Here is a 23,927-nt window from a genome sequence, read left to right on the forward strand (position 1 = left end):
CACTTTGAATGAAATGTAAAAAGCACTTTAGAAGGGATAATCTTCCTTTCTTATCTGCAAATGTGAGAGAATGCTTGTGAAAGAGAAAAGCAATAGCTTAAAGAGCTGCCAGTTGGCTTTGAAAAGTTGTTTTTAGAAATAACACAAATACTTGGAATAGGAGCATTAAGGGAACCTGTTACTCAGTGTAGGGTGGTGTACTGAATGCCTGAATTCGAGATTGAAATCATGAAAACTAATTACAGAGTTCAAGGGCAGGGAGTCTTTTTGTATTAGCTTCATTTGAGGATGTTGTTGCCATTTCAGCGCAGTGTCATTCATATTGTGTTCAAATCCACACAAATGTTATAGGTCATCCAGGCATTTGATGCATCATGTACTAAACAAAGCCATGAAACTTGAACAATGTTGATGTATCAAATCTTAGAGGGAGATTGGTAACTTTCTGAAACAGTAATTATATAAATACTCTCCACATTTTTGGGGGTATGACTTGCATATCTTGAAATTAGAAGTGGTAACATATTCTTCTATTGCTTCACTGTGTGTAAAAAAAAAAACAAAAAACAACAACAACAACAAAAACTTTTCTAGTCTATTGAGTGTGAAAAATCTTACAAGTTTCAAAACAGTGGGAAAGGTCATGCTAACCTGAGACAAATCATGAGAAATTTCAGCCTCTAGACAACCTTTACCTTTGCTTTCCTTACAGCTATTTCAGTAATGTTGTCCGAGGAGTAATATGAAAGCAAATCACTGTAACCTCTTGTATTTTGATTCCAGAAAATTTGAAAATGCTCTAATATTTCAGTGGGTTATTGAAACTGTCAGTGTACCGGCATGGTCGAACTCACAAAAAAGAAGCAAATGTTACCTGACTCTTGGGTTTGATATGAGGTTTTTATGATCAAGCAATGCCTTTTTTAAGTCAATAGGTAAGATTACTAAAACAGAAAATTGATTTCTCGGTACTCGTCTCTATTTTAGTAATTGGTGCTCCTAATGAAACAAAGAGCTGCAAGTGATGATGTTTTTTTGCATACAATTTTTAAGTGTTACACTGAAAATCCAATGAATGAAATACACACTTTGGTTTGCTGAAGATGCATGCGGCATGAATGCTGACCACAACAGCGTTCTCAAATAGTCATAAGAAAACTCCCAGCTTGTCTAAAAGCTGTAACGTGGCACAAGCAAACAAGAGGCTTCAGGGTAAGCCCTGGGGCTGCCAGGAGTACAAACACCACAGCACTAGCAGGAGAAAGGTCTATGGGCAGGTCCTGTGGCTTTTTTAGGAGTCAGCGCGGGACTGCGTAAATAGTGAAAAGGAGGGAGGCAATACAGCAAAGATACTGGCAAGTCTTGAGAGTGCCACCTGTGAGTGCATGCCACAGAATTCCCCTTTCTGCAAAAACAGGGACTGGCCTTAGGCAGCCCTGTTTTGTAAGCATGCCTGAACGTGGTGATGGTGGGAAGCTTGCCCCTGGGTTTGGTGGTGGGCACAGAACTGGGATGTGATGGGAGCTGGCCTGTGAGTTCCTCTTGTTCCCTTTGAGGGGCAAATTATGCCCGTCCTTCAGCACACAGTACAAGAACTGTGTGAGCTAGAGTCATCTTGTGCTCCAGCAGGGTCTTCACCATCTCTACCTAGAGATGGGGATTGTGTGGTACGGGCTTTGTGAAGAGTTTTTGTTGGCCGTAACAGCTGGTTGCTTAAAACAGTGTGGTTCTAAGGAGGTGTTGGTAAAAGGCCTTGCAGAAGGTAAATGCTCAGAAGTAGAAAGTGAGGGGCCTGATCAGACTTTGCTCACCATCAAGTCCCAGTACTCCCATGGGGTTTAAATCCAGTTCTAATGGCTGATGCTGATAACAAGGTGCTTTGGGAAAAATATCTCCTATTAAGGATTATCTTTCTGTTCTGTGGCTGTTGCATCTACAGGGAAAGTTAGGGAAATTGTAGGATTCTCATTAGAAATGTTTCATAAAGATAGGCTTCATGGGGACACAGACTTCTTTTACTTTCATCCTAGCAGGGCTTACACGTCTCCAACAACTCTTTTTTTTTCTCCTCTACATTTCTAGTGATGAAGAGAGATTGCATAGCCTAATAGAGAACACTGTAGAGATTAATGTGTTTCCAACTGCATCTCTCCATCTGTTGCAAATTCTTGATTGATGCAATTATAGGCTTAGATACCTTTTGTTGTGCCTTGCGCTTATTTCAAGGGCATTTCATTTTTGGTCTTGGGCCTCTGGCATTTTCTTTGGGTTGGAAGACAGCTGAGTTCCTGGGATTTAGGTTACATCCCCTTTACATTTTACTGTGATTATCACAGCAAGGCTCAAGTTCTCTTTGAGACAGAGTGCAGAAAGGAACCATTGAGTAACCATCTTCTAAAAAGCAAGGATGTTCTTATTTAGGTCAGAGGCACTGCAAAGAGAATGTATTATAAAACAGTGAGCAGCCTTTAACCACACTGATCCTGCTTGGGTTGCCTGAGTTTCATGCTGGACTTGACAGATCTTTATCTCAAGTTTGCTTGTTCAGTTATTCCAATGCATGCATCCTTTTCCCCACGTGTGATTGCCATTTTACAGTTTAAGGACATCTTCAGAACTACTCAATGTTGTGTATCCCCAAGGGAACGATCTTCAAAGGACTGGATAGTTGCATAAACTAGCACTGGAAAATTGTATTCATCACCCTTGAAGGGCACTGGCAGGCCTTTCTAGCAACTCCAGATTCCACAAAGAATTGTCTTGTTGACCAAGCAACAGAAAGATAACACCACACATACAGATAAGATAGGCTGTGAGTATACCTGTGTGCTCTGCATAGCATGTCTACTGAACTAGCTCACCATTTTCCTTGGTAGAAGCAGACCAGAAGATGTCACAAGTGGATGTTGAAGATCTCGTGTTCATGTTGCATGAGGTTTGGAATTTTTACTTTGGGCAAGGTTTTTGTCTGGTCCTTTGAACTAGACCTTCTTCACCATGTGTAGGGTTTAAGCTACGTGCAGTTCAAACCCCGATGTTCCACTCAGGGTGGAAATGCATTTTACATTGCTGAGAGTAGAGCTTCCAGTTTAGTTTCCTCCAAGCAGAATCTAGTTCACGTGCACCAAATCTGCTCTGCAACATGATGAACTGTGTGGTCAGTGGAAATGGCTGGGGAACTGCAAAGCCAAACCAAGCTCCTAAAATTCCAGCACTCACAACATTTGTGTCATATTCTTCTCTGCTGCTGCAGTCTGTGAACTCTCGTCTAGTACCTCCATCCATATCAGTCTCAGTCTCTCTGTCTTGGCCTAAAGACCTGAAGTACCATGTAATGTTGTGTGGCACTCTGGTTATTTCTCAGTGTCTGTATTCCACCTTCTACATTTTGTTTTCTTTTACCTGAATGTGCATGTGTATTGCCTGTTATAGTTGTACTTTTTGTTTTTCCTCAGATAGCTTACAAAACAGTGCTTTTTTAAAAAGCTTAAGTCTGGTGGTCTCTCTTTGTTTATGAAATTCAGAGTTCTTTTCTTTATTCAGATTATGTAGTTGTTCCTTTGTCAACGTGTGAACTTCATATGCAGAAGAACTCTTCTTTTTTTTTCCCCACTATTCCTGCTTTTGTGTTAAGTGAGATGGCATAGAAGGCATAATTTAGATCTGAAAAGGACATTTTAGTGTTTAAGACAGGCATTTTTCACATGCACAAAAAGCAGACTTGGCTGTGTTTTATACTATCTAATTGACTTAAAATAGATGAGTAATTTTGAGCTCCATGAATTAATTTTATGCTGTGGGCCTTTTTTTTTATTTTTTTTTCCCTGGTGCCATGTCTTTTTCATGAATGAATCCAGACTGCTGGGAAGAAGGAGTTAAGAGGCCATGCTGTGCTCTTTCTGATAGCTGGGTGGCATTTTTTCTTTTTCTTTTTTTGGCGTTTGGTCTTGCTCACTGTTTGTTATTGATGGGTCGTTCTTTCGGAGTTAGGCAATCATGGTTCCAGCATTCTGCATTTCTTTAAGGCTGCAGAGATACGAGAGGCTGCTCCGATTTGGCTTCCCACTGCAAGCATTCCCACCAGTGATAGGTGCAGCACCGGTGATACCCCAGTTCAGTGTTCACTGGCTCACTTATCAGTAGGTTACATCGCATTGAATGTCCTAATGGGACTCTAAAATGATTTTTTAAAAAGAAGATTCTGAGTTTAATCAAAAAAAAAAAAGCCTCAAGTTTAGGCACTGTTGCAAAGCTGTGGTTGATTACTCACTCACTGAGCTGGAGAAACATCCCAGGGAAGGAGGAGTGTGGACAACAGATTGGAAAACTTTCAGAAGTGTTGTTTCTTGTATCTTGCCATTAAGGAACTTTTCTTTACATTTTCGCTACGTTGTAAGTATTTGCTTTAAATTCCATGCAGTTCCTACCTGAGAAGAAAAACATCTATAGTGAAGGCAGGCCAGTGCTGTGCCAGGAGTTACCGCAGAGTGCCTTGCACATTGTAAACAAGTAACTGATTTTGATGCTGGGAATATATAAAGTGTCAACTACTCCAAAAAAGTGATTGTTGGTGCTCCGTTAACATATACTACCATTTCCAACGTCTACATTTTTTCTCCTCAAAACGAGGGATTAATGAAATACGTGTATATTTCTAAAATTTTCATGCCTTCTTGATCAAGGAGACGTTGGGTGGGCTTGGTCGGGATGGCTGCATTCACTGCCGTACTTTGAGACCGCCCGGCCCTCACATGAGGAGGAATGCGTGGGCTCCTTCGCCACAGAAAATGGTGGCTGCCTGGCTACCATGGCGACCGCTTGCCCTGAGGGGTGGCGAGGGCCTCAGGAGCTGCTCACGGCTCAATGTGGAGGTGATGAAGATGTGCGTGAGCTTCATCAGTAACATACAGGGCCATGACCTGACACATTCACAGTGTGCCTGGGACGGCATGTGCGGCTGGGAGGTTGTGAGGGACTCGGCATGTGGACTAGCCACCGCTGGGAAGTCTGTATCAAAATCCACCCTCAGCCCATCAGTGGTGGCGGCCCGCCTCGGTGGCACCTTGTTTGCTTGCAAAATTGGGTAGTTAAATCTCCAAAGTGAAAAACTGTGTTTATGTAACAGTTGTCTGACAGAGGAGTAACATTTTATTGTACCTCACTGGGAGTCTGGTTCATCTACAGTGAAAACCACCTCACATACGCTTTTGGAAAATCCATTGCATATTACTGAATTTTGAGGTAAATAAAAAGCTATGCTATTTTGTTGGGCTTTTATTTCTCAAAATGTGCATTTCCATTAAGTTCATTCTAAGTAGGGTTTACTTCTTAATGCAACAGTTAAAGTACTGCAGAATGTTTTGTTGTGGAACTAAAGGTCCCAGTAAAGCCATACCAGTCACACTTAATAGTAAGGGTACATTTATAAATTGTTTATATAGGGCAAATAATTAATTTACGTTATTAAATAGGTTATAGGCATGAATCGAGTGTACTGTATATGGCAGTAAGCACTCCAGTAGAAGGTGTTGGGAGACAGCGTTTTGTCTAACTGCTGCACTGAAGTTCATAAGAAATGACCCTTGTAGTACATAACCCAGATATATAAATACTTCACATTTAATGTTTAATATCATCCCATGCCTTGGATGCAGCCCTCCACTGAAAGCCTAACGAGAAGGGAATGAAGCAGCATACGGTTTTCAAGATGACAGTGAAATACAGGACTATGAAGGCCTGGTACTGTGCTGACAAGCTGTCTTTTTGTAACATATTAATAAAAGGAAATTTTTAAGAACTAATTGTTATGTTTTCTAAATACACATAGGATCAAGTTTTGAGCATCAGTGATTTAGATAATAAAACAGTGTATTATAAATTGAGTTCAGGATTTACTAAAATCTGATTTAGAGTTTAAAAAAAAAAAGGTATTCCTAACAAAAATTAATTTTTATGTTTAAACAGGGAGTTGTTTTGTTTATTCTTGGTTTTAATGCAACAGATTTGTGTATATGTGTACTCTGTTTTGTGAGATCTGTTTTTAATTTTTCCCCTTTGAGGAGAGGAACTTTTGGAGATGCGTTTCACATCACACTAAATGAATATGACAGATCGTGAATCTTTTTGTCCTGGTCATGGGAGAGGTGGCTCTTTGTGGGGCCACCCCATCTTTTTTTCTTTAATGGCAACTGCTTTCATTCATTTCAGGCAGAGTCCATCTTCTCTGTTTTTGTCTGGTCTGTCTCATCTAACCCTGAGAAAGATCTGAAGGATTTTCAGCACTTGGCTTTTTTGGAAACCCATTTCTGGTGTGTTTTGAGGAAGTGCCAGCTGTTGAGTGAAAAGATTTGAGACTCTTTTCTGATGGAATCCCACTGTTGTCTTCTCTGTTAAGTTGACCTCCCTTCTGTAGTTGTTGGAATAGGTCTATAGAGAAAATTTACACACACTTACTTTTTCTCTCCTGTTAGTAATAATTTTATTGTTTGGCAGTTATGTGAAAATGAAGTTCTGATGCCACAACCAGAAGCAGGCAACTGTCACACTGGGAGTTGTGACAGATGGACTATGGTATCCTCTTGCACAAGGACATCTCTGTCCACAAAGAGACCTTTACTTTTAGGATGTACTTCAGTACTTCATGCACAATGGAAGGGATATGTGAAGTGCAGCACTCAAATCTGAATGCGATTGGCTTTGTGTGTGGGAGGAGCAGGATGCTGAATAAGCTGTATGCGCTGAAGCTGCAGAGGGAAGATGGTACAAATGCGTTCTTCGGAAACTGTTAGTAAGTGGAGTATAACAAAGTTGGTTAGAGAGGGACTCTGGAGGCCATCTGGTCCAAAAGGTTTTCATGAAGTGGGTCCATCATGAGCAGCAGATGAGGTCAGCTGTGGCTTTGTCTAGCTGATTCTTGAAAAGAAAACCTTCAGTGATGGAAGTTCTTCAGCTGCTACAGGTTCCCTTCACAGTGCAGCACCTTCCTCCCCACCCCAGCCCTGTTTTGCCGAAGTGTGTTTTGTGTGTTTTTCCTACTGGAAGGAAACCAATGGCATACAATGTGCTCACTCCAGAGATAAACTTGGCATAAATTTTCAGAGTGTTATCTGTGTCAGTCAACTGTGTTCAAACTCCATTGTTTGTGATCTTTTTTTTTATGACTCAGGATAACCAACTGAGAATAAGATGGACTTTTCTATGTCACGTAAAAGTTCACTTTGTGCAGAAGCTGATTCCTTCCCTCTGATGTGACTTGTAGTAACATCTCATCTTACCAATAAAAAATTTTATAAACGGCCTGTTTTGAAGCCATGATGTGACTGTCATTCTACCACAAAAATATGGTGATCTTCAAGTCCACTGGGGTAAACTGTTTTTAGTGAGGACGAACACTTTTTGACTCCCAATTAGTTTTGAAAGACTGTTTAGTTTAGAAACAGGAGAGTTTACTAGTGAATCACAAGTGTTATTTTAATGTTATTGATTACAAGTTTAATATCATTTTTTTCACATAGTTCTTGCAGTCATTTAGAAACATGAATTAACTTTAATTTAGGAAAAGCATATATGTTGTGAAGGAGTTTATAGTTTGATGCATAACCTGAATTTATCATTTAAAATTTTTATATAACAAAATAGAATTTTGTAATAATTTTATCATGATGCACTGTTAAATTAAAGGGGTTGTGTCTGAAAAAATCTGAATTCAGCCTTTCTGGATAATTCCATATATGAAACAGGGAAGCATTGACTGACTTATTTAAACTAGTAAAGAGGAATATGAAGTTTCATAGAAAGAATAAGAGATTTTTTTTTTCACCAGCTGGTACTTGAAGCAGCTTGCATGATATCTCTGGAGGAATCTTAATACCTTTGTGTGCGTGTGTACACACTCTTCCCCTTTCTGTTTGTTTGTTTCTGGTAGGACTAGCATTTCATCAAAACTTCATAGAGAAAATGAAGACCGGAGAAGACATAGTCATAAAAATGTCTCTCTTTTCCTCTGCCTCCGCAGATACAGGTCTTATTTAGGACAAAATTGAGTAAGGCAGAGTTCTTATACTCTATCCATAGCTATCATATGTTGAGCAGACTACTGCTTACTTTGGAATCTGATCTTAAGAACTTCCAGAGTAAATCAAGATTAATTTCTTTTTTCCTGGTAACAAACAGAAAATGAAGAAAGGATGGTGATGATATTAAATGAAGCATGGAATAGCAGCATAACCATTGCAATGTGTATATGTGTAGCTCTGTGGCTTGAGATCAGATCTATTTGACACCATATAAGTAACTTGAGTCTATTTTAAATAGTGTGTAAACAGCCTCTTAAACACAAATATTTGCTGATTATTAATATCCATATTCAACTGAGAAGTTAAAAACGTGGAAGTTGCATTATTATTTTAAATCAACTTTACTGTGTTCACAAGTAGTTTGATCAAAATTCTTTAAAATGTCACTGTGAAGAAATTAAATATACTCCTCAGACAGTTGTATGAACTTGAGCAATAGGCAAGGTGGGATTTATATGTAATAAAACATTTTTGAGTGCATTTTGAATGTTAAAGTTCTTTTGCCCTGTTTTTACAGAGGATGTTTAGGTAAAATGCCATATCACTGATCATATTTTGGTAAATGGGTTCTGAAACTTGTCTTAGCAAAACTACCTGCATGCCCAAAGTTCTTGCAAAGAGCTCACCAGCGTATCTTAATTGTAAGCCTTTGAGTCCACTAAGGCATCTTCACTCTTTCACTCTTTATTCCTTTTTGGTCACAAGATAACTGTCTTAATACTCTCCTCTGTCTTGCTTCAGATTCCACTGATGGTACTCCCCAAGAGCGTTTGTGACTTCAGAAGTGCTCCCACACCTGGGGTCAGGTGTGGGCTCGTACAGCAGTATTAATACAGCAGTGCAGCATTGGGGTGCATCAGCCAATCGAAGCATGGGCCTTAATGCTTACTTCTGGAAACTTAAATTATTTTACTGCCAAGAACTCATCTGTTTTCATTGTTTTTCCTTCCCTTTATTTTTTCCCCTCTTTTCTTTTTCCTTTTCTGGAACCAGTGCCAGCTCTGTCCATGGCCTGTTGAAGTCTCATTGACTGTTCACTGCTCTCCTGCTTTGGGTACATGATGAGGCATTGCATCTTGGCAATATGCCATCAGCTACATTTCATCTTTCCTGACTTTCCTACCGATAAAATGTCAATGAAGGCTGGATTGGTTTATGCCATCAAAAGGCAACTGTGATTCCAGTAGTTCTGGTAATCCCTAATAATGGAGAAAATATAATTTGTGGTCTTGGGCGTGCAAAAAAGTCAAATATAAGACACTTTTTTCTGAATTGACTATATATTGTACAGAAATACAGTTGCTGAGAGCAAAATAGTCAGAATTTTATCCCATGCATGCAGAACTTCAGTCTTTTTGCCTGTGACCTTTACATTTTAATTTAGAAACAAGAAATGGTCAGCCAGAGATTGTCTGAGAAGTAGTTTGCTTATTTTCTCTTGTTTTATGAAAAAATACAATTCTGTATCTTTTCTTCCCCCCAAGCATCAGCCACGAGCTTGGAATCAAATACTTTCACCCCCGTTGTTCAGCATCCGGTTTCTTCCTCTGAAGGCCAGCAAGTAGCGGCAATTTGAAGAGTTGGCATTAAAATCATCTAGATTGCTAGTCAGACTTTGTTAGTATAACTTCACAACTGTAGGATTTTATTATTGCTGTTTTTTGTTTTAGTTGTTGGTTTCTTTTTTTGTTGTTGTTGGTTTGGTTTTCTGTGCAGCAACTGTCTGTAAGCCAAATTTTCAAACATCTTCCTTCTGTTGATGAAAGTCTTTCTGTCTGAGAAGTATTCTCCCTGTAAAAATTTCTGGGAGGATATTGAAACTTGTATTTTTTTAATGACTTGCATTTCAAAAGAGAATATTTCTGGTAAGTTCCACATTGGGGTCCAAGCAGATTATCTGTACAGCTTTAAAATACACGTTTGGGTAGTACTTTTCCCTCAGCAGTTTGAGAGAGGACTTGAAGATCAGGAAACCTGTCACGCATGAACTGTAGCCTGCAGCTGGGTGCTTGAGCTTATCTGGAGTGGTAGCCACGTGGAGATGTTGGGTAAGCTGGGAGGTCTTGGCTAGTCCTTCACGGCCACCGTCCAGTTTGGGGAGCAGCAAGAGAGTACCTCCAGCTGTCTACTCAGCACGTCTCTATCAGTCCAGAGGAGGAATTGCAGGCAAGTGGTGAAAGCCTTCTAGCAGGTTAGCCAGATGCGTGAGAATTGAGCAGACAGGTGTGACAGGGCTGGCAGTACCAAACTGTGTGTAACTGACCCACGGGTGGGGACGGCAGCGTCTCAAGGAGTGGTGCTGCACGTGAGGTTTTGCAGGATCGATGTTTCTGTGCTGAGAGTTTCTGTACGTGCGCTTCTGCTTAGCTGTTGTTTTGTTTTTCTCTTTTAGAGAAGTTCTTCCACCTCTGTCTCCAGTTCAGGACTTCTTGCCCCACTTGAAGAGCAGACTCAAAGCCAAGGGGTGATTGCTCTTCCCAGGGATCAGCATGGCAGCTGTTCATTTTGGAAGGGGAGCTTTATGGTTGATGTCCAGTTGGCATCTTACTGGGCCCCAAAGTTTAGAGAGGTGAAACTAACAGCATACATCCATCAGTGCTCAGAGACACAGGCTCCAGCTTTTGCAGAGCTGTAGCTCTGCTGGCTCCCTGCTGGTGCCCAAATTGACGCCTCCTGGTGCCAGCAGATGGGTTGCAGCCTGCCCCAATGCCCAGCCACCGAAGGAGGTGTAGCACCAAGAGGACGCCTCGCAGCTGCTACACCCTGGGCACCGGGTTGTTCAGGCAGTCAGAACAGCCGTGGGATGCCCCTCTTTGTGGAGGCTGTGATGGCATGCTGAGGGCATGCTTTCTTTAGGTAGGGACTTCCTTCAGCTCTTCCACGTTCAGAAAATGCTTTGGTTCCTTTCTTAGCACTGGTGAGGGAGCATCATTCAGTCCTCTCCCCTGTCTTGCTAAGGTGTTCTTTAGCCTGTTGTTTTGTCTTACTGAGTGTATTTCTGTTGTTGTATTTAAGTAGCGCTGTTTTATCTTCTTTTGTTACTTTGTAGAGGTAGAAAAAAGCAGTTACCGAGAGTACAGACTTCCCTACATCCTCTTTTCTTTGCACTTTTTCTCACATTTAATAGTAGAACTCCAGTTCTTCAACATGGGATTTGTTCTTGCTGCCATAATAACATCCTTGGTAACTGATACTTGTTTTGCACTTCTGCCTTTCTGCTTTGGTCACTATGTGCTTGTGTTCCTTAATATCAGTATGCAGCTGCCTGTATTTGAATTTTTTTTTGCTGCATCTTTTTCTTGGATCACTGAGGAAATTTTGATGCAGCCATAGTAACCTTGTATTATTTCCTACCTTTCTTCTGATGATATTTGCCATTGATTTTTTTTAATATAGCCTGAATCACCTAATATTTATCTTGCACTTTTTTTTCTTCAGGTTATATATTTTTGTAAAACTCTTTCCACCAGTTCCCTGAATTTGCTTGACTTCTAAGGTCTGTTAGCTGCACTCTGATGCTTTCAGACTTCTTTCTCTAGAAGCAAAATGCTGTCATTTCATAATCGTTCTTACAAATTACTCTCCACCATTACTTTGTAGATAGATATTCAGGGAAATTCATCCTCAATTTTCTCATCCCATCTGATTCCCCTAAGATTCATGAGGTGACTCCTTGCTTGCTTCTTAATTTTTTTTCACCCCTTCCCTTTTGAGACTAATTTTTCATTTCATGATTGTCTGTGGCTCCTGGAAGTCTACTGTTTTATTCTCCCGTGGGCATGTCTGTTACTTCAGCTTGCCATTGAGATAATCTGGCAGCCAGGAGTATTAGAAGTAGTCAGTCTTTGGCTGTTTGGTTCCAGAAGGAAACTCAATGATGAAATTTGGAAAATATTCCTCAGTTCTTCAGCTCTTACTTATTGGCTGCCATACACGTGTGCCAGAAGGTCAGGCAGGATCAGCTTAGAGGATTTCCAAGGAGCTGACTTGGTTTGCACCGATCGGACACATACACTGACATGCTCCTATTCTGATATTCCGGTTTGTGAAACTTGAAAGGGATCACATTAGAGCATCTTGTCAACCACCACGTAAGGAATTTGTTTTAGACAGACTTAAAAACATAACTGGAGTGTACAGTGAATGGGAAAGAACAATACCACGTTTATTAGACTAATTATCTGTGACTTCAGACACTGTTTGAGAACTTGGGGGTTCAGCCAATGATCTCTTTGAAATGCTCAAAGAGAGGGGGAAAAAAACCACAATTATTTGCCCAAGGTTGGCTATGACCCTTAAAATGGAAATAGGCACTGAGTCCTACAGCCTCGCCTGTGATACCAGCCCAAGTTTTTGTCTTCCCTTATTTGCTCCCCCTGAGATATTAGCCTCATGCTGCCTCACCTCCAGCTTTGAGGGGCGGATCTTCACTGTTGTGCACCCACCCACCATATCATTGCAGATATCAAACCCTTATTTCCAGAGAAGAGCTAGGAAAACAGCATGCAAAAACTTACGTCCTTCTAGGAGCCAGATGTGCAGAAATACTGCTTTCTTTGTATGAGTGAAAATCGAGTTGTGTGCCGCTTGCTTTGTGAAGGAAGTGGGGCTGGTTCACTTCTCGTTTCCATTTGGCTGCGGTTTGAGATGAACCTAATTCATTCTTGGGAAACTGGCTGCTTGTATTTGTGCTTACAACTTTCTCTCTGCCTTGTCCCAGTACAGGAGTTCTCTCTGCTCCTGGGTGGGCAGTTGTTTTAGGAACGGCTGTAATATTTGATTACTCCCCCGCTTGAAGCTATGCCTCCACCAGGCCACACTGACCCCTCTCTGGTGCCTGTGCAGCACAAGCCGCCTTGGCTTCGCTTGCTGCAGGAGCGGATTGAGGTACCCTGCTGGACCTTGTCCTGCAGCCGGACAAGAGAACCTGCTTGGCAGTGCGCTCAGCTTGGCTCCCACCGAGTGCAACAAGGTGTTGAAGCAGCAGCCTCTCAAGCCTTTCAGGTTGGGAAGATGTCGTTTGTGTGTGCCTTCAGCAAGCAGCGCTCTAGCAGTGGTGTTCTCAACAGCCTGTGCACACCACGAGGGATTACTGAGGAGCCAGTCACTGCTTTTCTGCTGGTGTATAAACACAAATTTATCTTTTCTTCATACACGATGTTAAAACATGTAAGGCACGGACACACTTTGCAAATTAATTTTTCCTTTCAGTATAGTGTGTGACAAGCGTCAAGCAGTGAGCAGTGAAACCCAGTGTTGTTTGCACTGCCATGGATCAGTGTCAGCCTCGGCTGCTGCTGCTGCTCCTACAGGATTTTAAAGCGACCTTTTGTCATATGTAACAAGTGGTTTAAGTCTACAAAGAAATGTCGTGTGCTAGCTGCTTGGCTGGGTACCACCTACTGGTAATCCTGTGGTAAATGTATAGCTTTAAAGTCCAAATTTCTAAGGACTGTGTTTGTACTTAACTCTCTGCCAGTGACTCTCCTTAGGATATTTCCATGCTTTTAGCTCTGCTTACTGCTAGGACAGGATGGATTGCATTAAACTAAACTCTTTAACTATAGTAAATTACATACCAGGGGAAAAAAATACCTTGTAAAAACCTGTTACTATCGCATTTGAAAGCAGCAGGGAAGACCAAGGTTAGCACCTTTATTATCAGGAAGAGGTGGAACCTCATGTACTTAGGAAGGTGTTGAATTCTCTTGTTACATTTTAACATCTTCTGTCATTTAACGTTTTTTCAGCTGTCATTTACCAGATTTTATAGTTAGGCTGAATAGTTTGTATAGTTTAACAGGAATGTGGATACGGGAAGAATGATTGCCCAAGGAACTCTCCGTAGATGTTTCTATAAAAACACATGCGTTCTCATGAAATGGCGAGTCTGAGATTCTGGCCACAAGGAGGAACTGGAGGTGTGGGCAGAGCTCTGCCAGCAGCTCCCACCCTGCCGAAATGGGCCCTCCTGCTTCTTGCTCTGCCTTTGTGGCTGCGCCGGCATTTGTTGTGCCCTTGGAGGTTGACCCTGCTCGCTAGTCAAGCAGAAACCTCCTTGCTTTTTTTTGCTGGGTTAAATTTCAAACCCTTAGCTGGGGAGGGGAGGAGAAACCAGGCAGCAGTGAGAAGAGGAGGCTGCTTCCTCAGTGTCAGGAGGTGTTAGGGTGAGCTCAAGGGACCCTGTGGGAAGGAACAGGCCTTCTTCCATGCAAACAGCATGCCCTTGAGGGGGAGAAGCATCAAGGCCAGAGGCTGCATGAGCCTCTGCATGAGACTTGCTTAGAGCTGGGCAGGCCTCAGAAATAGATGGTAAAGGCATTTGGTTGTGTATTTTCTCTGCAAGTCACCAAAGCACTGAAGAGCTTTTCTGTCTTCCTGTGCTGTTGCAGACTCATCCCTGATGACAGAAGGTCTCCAACCATCATGGTCTGGCTAACCCAGAGCAGGCCCCAGCTGCCCGGTCCTTTGGGCCTGTGCTTCAACCTCTACTGAGAGTGAAGGACACTTTGTGATCATAGAATCATTAGAGTTGGAAAAGACCTTCAAAAAGACCTCCAGGATCATCTGGTTCAACCATCTCCCTCCTCCCAATGTCACCCACTAAACCATGTCCCTAAGCACCACATCCAACCTTTCGTTAAACACCCCCAGGGATGGTGACTCCACCACTTCCCTGGGCAACCCATCCCAATACCTGACCACTCTTTCTGAGAAGAAATGTCTCCTCATTTCCAATGTAAACCTTCTCTGGTGCATCTTGAGGCCATTCCCTCTAGTCCTATCACTAGTTACCTGTGAGAAGAGGCCAACCCCCAGCTCCCCACCACTTCCTTTCAGGTAGTTGCAGAGTGCAATGAGGTCTCCCCTGAGCCTTCTCTTCTCTAGACTAATAAACACCCCCTGTTCCCTCAGCTGCTCCTCACAGGACTTGTGTTCCAGCCCCTTCACGCCTGATGTGGCTCAGGTGTGAGCATCTGAACAGTGTAGCTTTCTAGACTGGTGACATTGGGTCAGGGAGGCAGGAAGGTGGGACAGGAGGCTGCAGAAACGTATAATCAAATCTTGGAGTTGGGCTTGATGATCCTTGTGGGTCCCTTTCAACTCAGGATATTCTGTGATTCTGCCTTAGTAGTCTGGTAGAGGCAACTGAGCAAAGTGAAGAAACAGAATGCTGTAAAGCTTCATTAGAAACTCTGAAAATACAAAGTCAATTAGTTTCAGCATGTTTCACTCTTCATTTGCATTTTCCATTTGCAAATGAAAGCAAAGGTCATCTTATTTCTGATGATTGCAGCTGTTGATGCATTTGAGGTGTTTAACAATATTTGTGTAGCTATACTGTGAGAATAGCTGTAGCTCTAATGGACCAGCAGAACTTGGTTTTAAGGAAGGCATATTACTTTGTTACACTAGCAAATATAGCTGGAAAAAAAGTAGACAAATTTTCGGGTGTATGAGCCATGCTTCTCTCTTAACCATAGACCAGGAAAACTGAAATTCTGCAGGAAAGCTTCTTGAGGAGTATGTGTGCAAAAAACAGGTGCAAAAAGAACAAAGTTTTTTATTTGAAACCTGGCAGGTCATCAAGGAAATCTACCTTTTTATGAAGCATTTGGAATTTGAGAATCAATGAAAATTATCTTACTCGGGATGAAGTCTGCAGAAGACTTAAACTGCTGCAATATTTTGGATCTGTAGTAATTTCTACAAGCTGAGACCTGAGACAAAACGAGTTCCAAACTCAACTAGAGCCAAATGAGAGTAACACGTGGAGCGGTGTGCAATGTGATGTCTTGGCACAAACCAGGAGATCCTTAGCAGATGAGAATGTGTAAACCCATGCAATTAAATGCTTGTAGGAGAGACTGCAGACATCACCACAGCATATTATCTCAGTTTATTTTCAAAAGATCGATGAATACCAGTTATCTATTCAATATTTAGTTGTGTGCTGCTGTACAAGGTAATGTGTTGCTGGAAGCACATTATGCTGGCACAGTTATGCTAGCACTTGAAATCTACGTGAGATTAGGTAAAAAAGCATGTGAAATTATCCCACAAAATTTGTGCATTTTAAGCATATAGGTAAACTGGAAAAAAAAAAAAACACAACACCCCACAACATTAATTCTGATACTCCTTGAGTAAAAGGGCACTTACTGTTATAACTGGTTTTAACACTTGAAGCAGCATATGCAATCAAGGAGGGTGTGCCCAGAGTTAATGAGACATATTTTCAGGGTATCTTCAAGCAGTGAGTAGAAGAGTGACTAAAAGTAAGAGTACTTTTCCAGAGCAACTGTAGGAGAAGGCTTTCCCTCTTTGTAAAACTGCAATAAATGAAGAGGAGCATCAGCTTATTCCGTAAGTGCCGTCAGCCTAGTGGAAGGCATGAGCCCACTGTTTGTTGTAGCACTGGGCATAAGCCCCACACAGACATGTGCAGGGAAAACATCTGCTGCTGTCTACAGAGGAAGGAAGAAATAAGTGGCTATAATAATGTCGAGTATAAGCATTTCTACGCTGCCTATGTTTGCAGGGTTGTGATAGGAGCTCTCTGAAAAGGGGAGTGCACATACTCAAACATTTGATACCACCTTTGGGACATGCTGTTTCCTCAGACCAGTGTTTGTGTTCTAATACCCAGGTGTTTGTAAGAAAACTGATCACATTGTCAATAAGACAGAGAGCGCTGGCATTGATGTAGCTTGTGTTCTGAGCTGGAGAGAAACCGCAGACTGGTGTGATTGGAGGCTCCTGAAAAGAGTAGTCTGTGAGCCTCAAGCTAAGCAAACAGAAATGTAAATCATGCGTAGGTGAAGCAGCACGCCCAGGAGAGGTAATGCGCTCAGGTGTGCATACAGGTACATCACTGTAATGCCATGGCTGTTGTTACTGTACCTTCTTAAGCAAATGGAAAAACTTGAGTATGTTCTGGGCATGTCTCAGGTTTGGTGCTGCAGGAAAATATATTAAAAAAAAAGTATAAATCATACAATGATATACACACACACATATATATTTAAATATATACAGTAAGTGTGTATGTGTGAAAATGATTATCAGTATGATCAAACAGGGGAGAATGGTAGTTTTGACCATGGCAGGCATATCTTAAAAATATGAAACTTCTTAACAAAACTTCTTTGCCATTGTCAGCTGAAAATGACCAAAAAGGGCTGTCCACCAAGAGCTGCAGAGCAGTTTTAAAACTACTGAAGTGGTGGATTCCAGAAAATTCGTTCAAGAAACCACAAATTTGTGATGTTTTTAGTTATTATATTTAAAAGATAGATTTATTGTTACTGTCTCTTATTTCAGAGACTGAGTTTTATACTGTATTACATCAGTGAAATTCCCAGCAGACTCTGGATTTGAAATGGAGCTTATATACCTTTATGAAACAGAAGGAAAAAAACACACACACACACAAAAAAGCTGCTTCCCTCTGTAGGTCAGAGTAGTGATTTTGGAGTACTGCAAGTCTCCTGAAACACAGAGGGGAGCTTTTAAGATCTCTTCTATGGAACTAGTTTTAAATGTTGCCCAGCTGCTTCATCCTTCTTCACGCAAACTAGAAATTATGTATGGATATAGATTTACTGGTTTTCGTTGTGTTTTTAATTACTGGTTAAAAAATAAAAACTTTATGGATGGTATGTCATATGGTGGACTTTCCATATGTAATTAGTTTAAAAGAATTAAATCTGTTAGGAATCCAGAAATGCTAGATTTCTTTTTGCTATGCTCATATCTGGAACATTCCAACTGCAGATACTTTTTATTTTTTACATTCAGAACTAGATAGTGACAGTGTAATGGCTGTTACTGGCAGATAAGGTGCTAATATCTGGACATTTCTGTGATGTGCGCTACTTCACCATCATAGATTTTATGAAAAAGGGGCACTGGTTGCTTAGCATAGTGTAGTAAGCCTACCACAGCTGCTGCAGAAGGCACCTTGAACCGTGCTTTGACATACTGCCAAATTTGGGGGAACTGGAGCCTTTTGCTCTACCACATTGAGTTTATAACTTTCTGGATAATGATTATACACAACTGTACCCTCAGTTAAAAAACATGTATTTTAGTTATGACGTGGCTAATAAAACAGTGAAAGTAACAACACTTTTTCTCAACTTCGTGAAGCTATGTGCAATAGTTGCCTGTTTCTGGCAGGTTTATTGGGCAGCTTACAAGAGAAAGTAGAAGTTAATTTATTGCAGTTCCTTACTCTTCTAAGCCCAGCTTTTGAACTTCATTGAAAAATGTGGCCCTCCGCCCTTCGTCATCTCCTTAGAAATAACTGCAAGCCAAACTTGGAGCTTGAAGTTCAGTCCTAGACTGAGAGACAGAAACTTTCTTGATATGCATCTTCTTGTGGAACTAGACCAAGATATTACTGTTTTACTTTTTATAAATATATTATTCCCTGCAAAACTTCTTGATAGTAACTCGAGCCCTTTGGTACAGCCTCCATGCTGGTGGATCTTACTAGATGTTGTCATTGCAATCTCACCAAAGGTTCAGCTTTCTCTTTTATTTTGTGTATTGTTCAGGTGTTTACCAGACAGAAATGCGGGCGTGCAGGTAGACCATGCTTACTACTCACAGTATTTTCTGTAGGCAACCGGCATGTGTTCATCTGAACAGCTAGATTAGTAGCCTACAAACTGTCAGTGAAGCTTGCTGGGGCGGTGGAAGGAGTGTGACTCAGAGCATCGAGATCTGATGCCAAAGATAGACAAGGTGAATATCTTCATGGTGCTTTCAAGCTTTTGCTGCCTTTTATGGAAAGCTAGGTGTTGTCGTAATCTTTTGACTTGAAATCGGGGGGAGTTTACCGGCTGATTTTAATCAATGAACATACTGCTGTAATGCTTTCGTTGCAACTTCTCCTTAAGTTAATTGCCTATTTCCACCTTGACATATAACAAGTGATTTCCAGAGCACACTTAGAGCGATTATTGTTTATTTCTTGGTAATATTCTGATGAAAGCTGATTGACTAGGATCCCTTAAATGGTTCTTCGCTTTGGAATGCGGTTGATATTTCTCTTGTAAAATATATGAATGACTTGTCAAATTAGAGCAGAGACTTCAGAGAAAACACACCAGCTTACCAAAGTGCATCACTGTAGCAACAAGAACCAGAAAGAACTTTTAATTAATTTATTTTAAATGTAGTGAATGTATGATCAGGCCACGGATGAGTGTGTTATCTAGTTGTCTTGGCAGGGAGGGGGGAACTCTGGCATGTGACGTGTCTTCAACAAGAATTACTTCAGCATTGTCATGAACTAATTAGAAATATTTTTTCCTCACATTACTCATAGAATGTCAACAAGTATGCAAATGTGAAATTTTAACATATGCCTGCTTGCTGCTTTTACATGGTTTCTCACACCACTTTACCAAGTAAAAATTGTCTTTTAAAATGCCACTTCAAGCCCAAGTCCTTTGGTGGTGAAGACCACCTTGCTGTTACTTTCTTAGTCTTCTGCTGAGATGTGAAACACTTGTTCATTAATTTTACACACTTGGACTATAGCCATTTTTATCTTCTTGTATTTCTTACGTGGTAGTTAAAGTCACTATACCCACTAATTCTCTCATTATGCTGTTGCACCCTTTTGATTTCTTCGTTGTCTTTCCTGAGAGCATCAGTTGTCACTGATCCTCTTGCTGCAACTAACGCTGTAAAACACTAGTATCTTTCTTTCGATCTCTGTGGTAAAGGTGCTTACTTCTGAAGGGAGATGTAATGCTGTTAGCTTCTGTAGAGACTTCCTGACAGCGTAGTACCTGGGAGTGAACAAGTGGTTTAGCTCCAGCCGGCACCCCTCTGGTTGCTGTGCAGTCCATGGTCCTGGCTCCTTGCTCACCGTGCCAGGCCGGGGCTGCCCTCTGCTTGCTGTGGGGGGTTAGCCAATGGCCGGGTGTACACACTTGTTTCTCGAAATCTGATGTGTCCCCCTGACTGCTGGGTGATCCAGCTAGTTGTGCCATTTCACAAAGCAGAGGTGTATTTAGACCAAGATGGAGTGATGCCATGTCAAAGAGCTGGAGATGTCGTTATAGTTTTTAATCATGCTTCATTAGCACATTCCGTATTTTCATCTCAAAGATGTGGGGTTGCCTTTTTCCTTGCGTTAACACATCTTGGACTTCCTCAGCGTGCTCAGAGGCCTGTGGCAGGCGATGTGAGGCCTGGTGCCGGAGCACCACGCTGTCCCTTCAGCTGCCATGCGCCACGTTTGCTAACGCTTTTGGCAAACGGTAGTCTTAGGAAGGTGGCGCGTCTGCAGTGAACTCCTGGGCTTTATGCTTCCTGGCCTTGCTTTGCGGGGTTGAAAGGATGTGATCACACAAATCCTTTTATCTGGTCAACAGACGTTGTGTTTTGATAAGAACGAAAAAGGGAATCTCGGAAGACGAATGAGGTGCTTTAAAGTGTTAGTAGGTTGCCTTGGCTGTTGCAGAAAGAGCGCTTGCCTACAACCATTTGGTGCGTAAAACTTGAACAGTAGTTGAACTGTAAAGAACTAACTCCACAAAAAGTGGCTTTTTTGTTTGTTGGTTTGAGAGAGATGCAGCTGTGCTTTTGGGGCAAGAGGCTAGAGCGTGGGTGAAGGTCTCAGCGCAGTGCCCACGAGGGGCAGATGGCCGCGTCCTCCCTGGGCCACTCTGCTGGAACAGCCTGGCCTGCGTAGCACTCTGAGACGCGCGGCTGTTCACACAGCGTATGACAAAGCAATAAATGGATGTTTTGTAAAATACTGGAATTAAAGAGCGTATACAGCAACTCTCAAGGTTCAAACTACCAACGGTCGCACACTTGAATATTCAAAAAGGCACTTTTTATTTGTTATAGGAAAAAAGTACGGTTTTGCTTGTGATGTTGGAGAGTAAGGTTGTGGGGAGTATTGCATGTACAAAATACAAACACCTAATGAAAGCAACTTTTAAGGAATGTCACCCATAGATTTTAAAATTTCACACTTTATAGCTTAGAGCAATAATTACTACTCTGTCAGTGCCATGATGACAGTTGTCTAATATTGCATGACGTTTTGAACAGTATCAAGAAAGCAGATGTTCTCTGCCTCTCTGCTTTGTTTAGTTAAACTACCTATTTCTGGGTACAAATATTAAAATGTTCCAAATAAGAATGGCAATGTTATAATGAAGTACACACAAATGTATTTTACTTCTTGAAAACAGTTCAGCTAGCAATTTTAAAAGAAATGCAGTCTGAATACTTCTTCTCTTGGACTGAAATGTTTTATAGACAATTTCTACGCATCGTTATTAAATCATACTTTCAAACGAGATTTCATTTTGAAAGATTTTAAACATACAGGCAGACAGGAGCCTCTCTAGAGAGTCAGCTGAAGAATTAGGAAGTGTTACTTCTTTACTTTCTAATTCAAATCTAGCCTATCTTAACAGGAAATGTTTGTTGTTACTGCTCACCTGTCCTTGGGTTTTCAAAGAGGCCTTCTCAGCTCAAGGTCTAGCAGGCATGAGCCCTCCTTCTGCAATGAGATCCTTAGGCAGATTGGTTTGACTTAGCTGGAGGTGCACCTGGCTGCTGAAATTCACTTTTTGTGAAGCTCCTTCTGCAACTGTGACACTAATTTGTAGCTCTGTTGTCGTCAGACCTCATCAGATGCTCAAACTGGAATAAACCAAAAAATGTGTTTACCTGGGAGGTGTGGTTGTACTGCAGTGGAGATGCAGCTTCTGAGATGGCTTTTTCTGATGCAACCTGAAGTTTGTGCGTTCTTTATGTAAACACGGGCTGTCGTTCAAATGTGCTTAACAGCCTGACACGTTCCACGTGTAAAAGTGTTGACCTGGAAAGGTAGTCAGTATTGCTGTATGAATATATTGTATTTACAACGAGCATGGTGTATTGTGGGCAAATACAGGCAGCAGTAGGTCAATTGTTAGCTAACTGGGCACATGTCCAAATATCATTAAAAATGTTGACATTAAGTAATTTGGGGTTTTAATAATATTTAATTAACTACTATTTAAACAACTCTGCTCAGATTGACCTACATGTCTAGTTTAAAAGTTCTGGTATAGATAATAGATTTGTCATGTTCAGTACATAGTGGTTTCTGAAAGGAAATAGTGTGCAAGTCAAACCTCTGAAATCATGTGTTCCAAAAACGGGGAGCAAACAAATGCATTATACTAAATACTGTCTTTTTTTGTTTGTTTTTCAGATTAGCGCTGTACGTATATGAATATCTGCTCCATGTAGGAGCACAGAAATCAGCGCAGACGTTTTTATCAGAGGTATGTTTGCCCTGTCTTTTTTTTCCTTGCACAATGTTACAATGTGTGCAAGTGAAATAAATCTGTGTTGGTTTAGAAAAAACAGTGGTGACAATCTTGCATATCTGTTTGCATTGATCAGCATAGACTTCTGATTTTGCAAAAGCCAGTTTGCCATGTCATTCTGCATGCCTTTGCATAATTATTTTTGCTGTGATTTGTTAGCCCTGTTGTCTGATTCGGTCCTACATGGAAGAAAGATTTGTCTATTTTCTATAATAAATGTGCATGTTAGAATGTGCGTCAATCGTGTTCCTTCTTGATGATCTTCTAACTTACTGTTGATATCTCCAATTGTGAATGATGTACCCTTTCTAAACATACAGCAGTCAGGTATTTTATACTGATCTCACTATGTATTCCCACCATGCTTCTAATTATTTTGCTTCTTTTCATCTGGTGAACTAATTGTGACTATAACTGTTCAGGTGCTCTTTCTTAAATGCTCTTGAATGCTAATGCATTTTTTACAATTAGACAATAGCTAGTCTTTTTCACGGACCTTTAAAGACATATACATATCTGTAGAAGATTGAAGTACATTGTATCTCCTTAGTATTTTACATTTACTCTGGGATACAAGAATACCTGTATGCCAAACGTATTGAGGTCTTTGGGGTTTATTGTTTTTAATCTTTCTTTGATGAGAACATTAAGATAATGATAGTTGGATAGTGAGCAGAAGTGAGAAAAACAGGCAACATGTTGTAGCAGGAAAATCTGCTGCTTCAACTGGTGCTCTTCTGAAAGCTAATAGAATTAACATGCTAGTGATGACATTTCGGAGATGGAAGAGACGAGGGCTGTTTGTGGTGGTTATAGAAAATTCACATAACAGAAGCGAAAGCGATAGAATTGTGGTAGTTTCAGGTTATGTTTATATTAAAACATGGTTTTGACAATTGTTTTTTCTCTTTAGTAAAGCAATGAGAGAAAATAATGGAGACTATCATCTTGGCTTTCCCAAAACAGCTGTCATTTGTAAATAATACATTGTGCAAGATTCATTTTGCTCATTTTGTTTTATGATATATGTGCAAAATGAGCAGTTGGCAGGAGTATAACTGGTATGACATTTGGATTTCAGGAAAACATTCAATACAGTGTCTTGAAATTTAGCTTTTAAAAGTAATTCAATCTTGGATTATAGAGAAACTCTCAGATCTGAACAAATGTAATATGAGAATGTATCAAATCTTTCAAATTCAGACTGATGCTGAAAATCAGCCAAAAGATGGGGCAGAGACGAATAATAGTGTATTGAATTGATATGAGGTGTCTGTTAAAATTCACACAAAGCTGTGAGTTTACTTACCTTGTTTGTTAGCAGTGCAGGAAGGTAAAGACTGTGCTAACAGTATTTGTCAATGGTTGTATGTTGGAACCAAATGCAATTATCGCTGTTATGGGAAGCCTGGAAAAGATGGTACTTGGGATGAAAGCAATACAATGAGGGTCAGACCGAGAAAACTGTACACTAATCCGGCTTGGAGAAAAGAAT

The 23,927-nt window shown here is 40.9% G+C and overlaps 1 protein-coding gene across 4 annotated transcripts in view; it reads left to right on the top strand.

Moving 5' to 3' along the window:
* Positions 1-23,927, top strand: part of SSBP2 (single stranded DNA binding protein 2) — a 194,349-nt gene that overhangs the window by 18,472 nt on the left and 151,950 nt on the right. For 3 of the 4 annotated variants that reach the window (XM_066988764.1, XM_066988763.1, XM_066988762.1), the window contains exon 2: positions 22,315-22,387. The exons of the other annotated variant lie outside the window; for it this stretch is intronic. In XM_066988764.1, the coding sequence (XP_066844865.1) occupies positions 22,315-22,387 (73 nt within the window). The remainder of the gene's footprint in view (positions 1-22,314; positions 22,388-23,927) is intronic. 4 annotated transcript variants of the gene reach the window in all.

The sequence above is a fragment of the Anser cygnoides genome, chromosome Z (assembly GCF_040182565.1).
Source record: "Anser cygnoides isolate HZ-2024a breed goose chromosome Z, Taihu_goose_T2T_genome, whole genome shotgun sequence".
Taxonomy (NCBI): domain Eukaryota; kingdom Metazoa; phylum Chordata; class Aves; order Anseriformes; family Anatidae; genus Anser; species Anser cygnoides.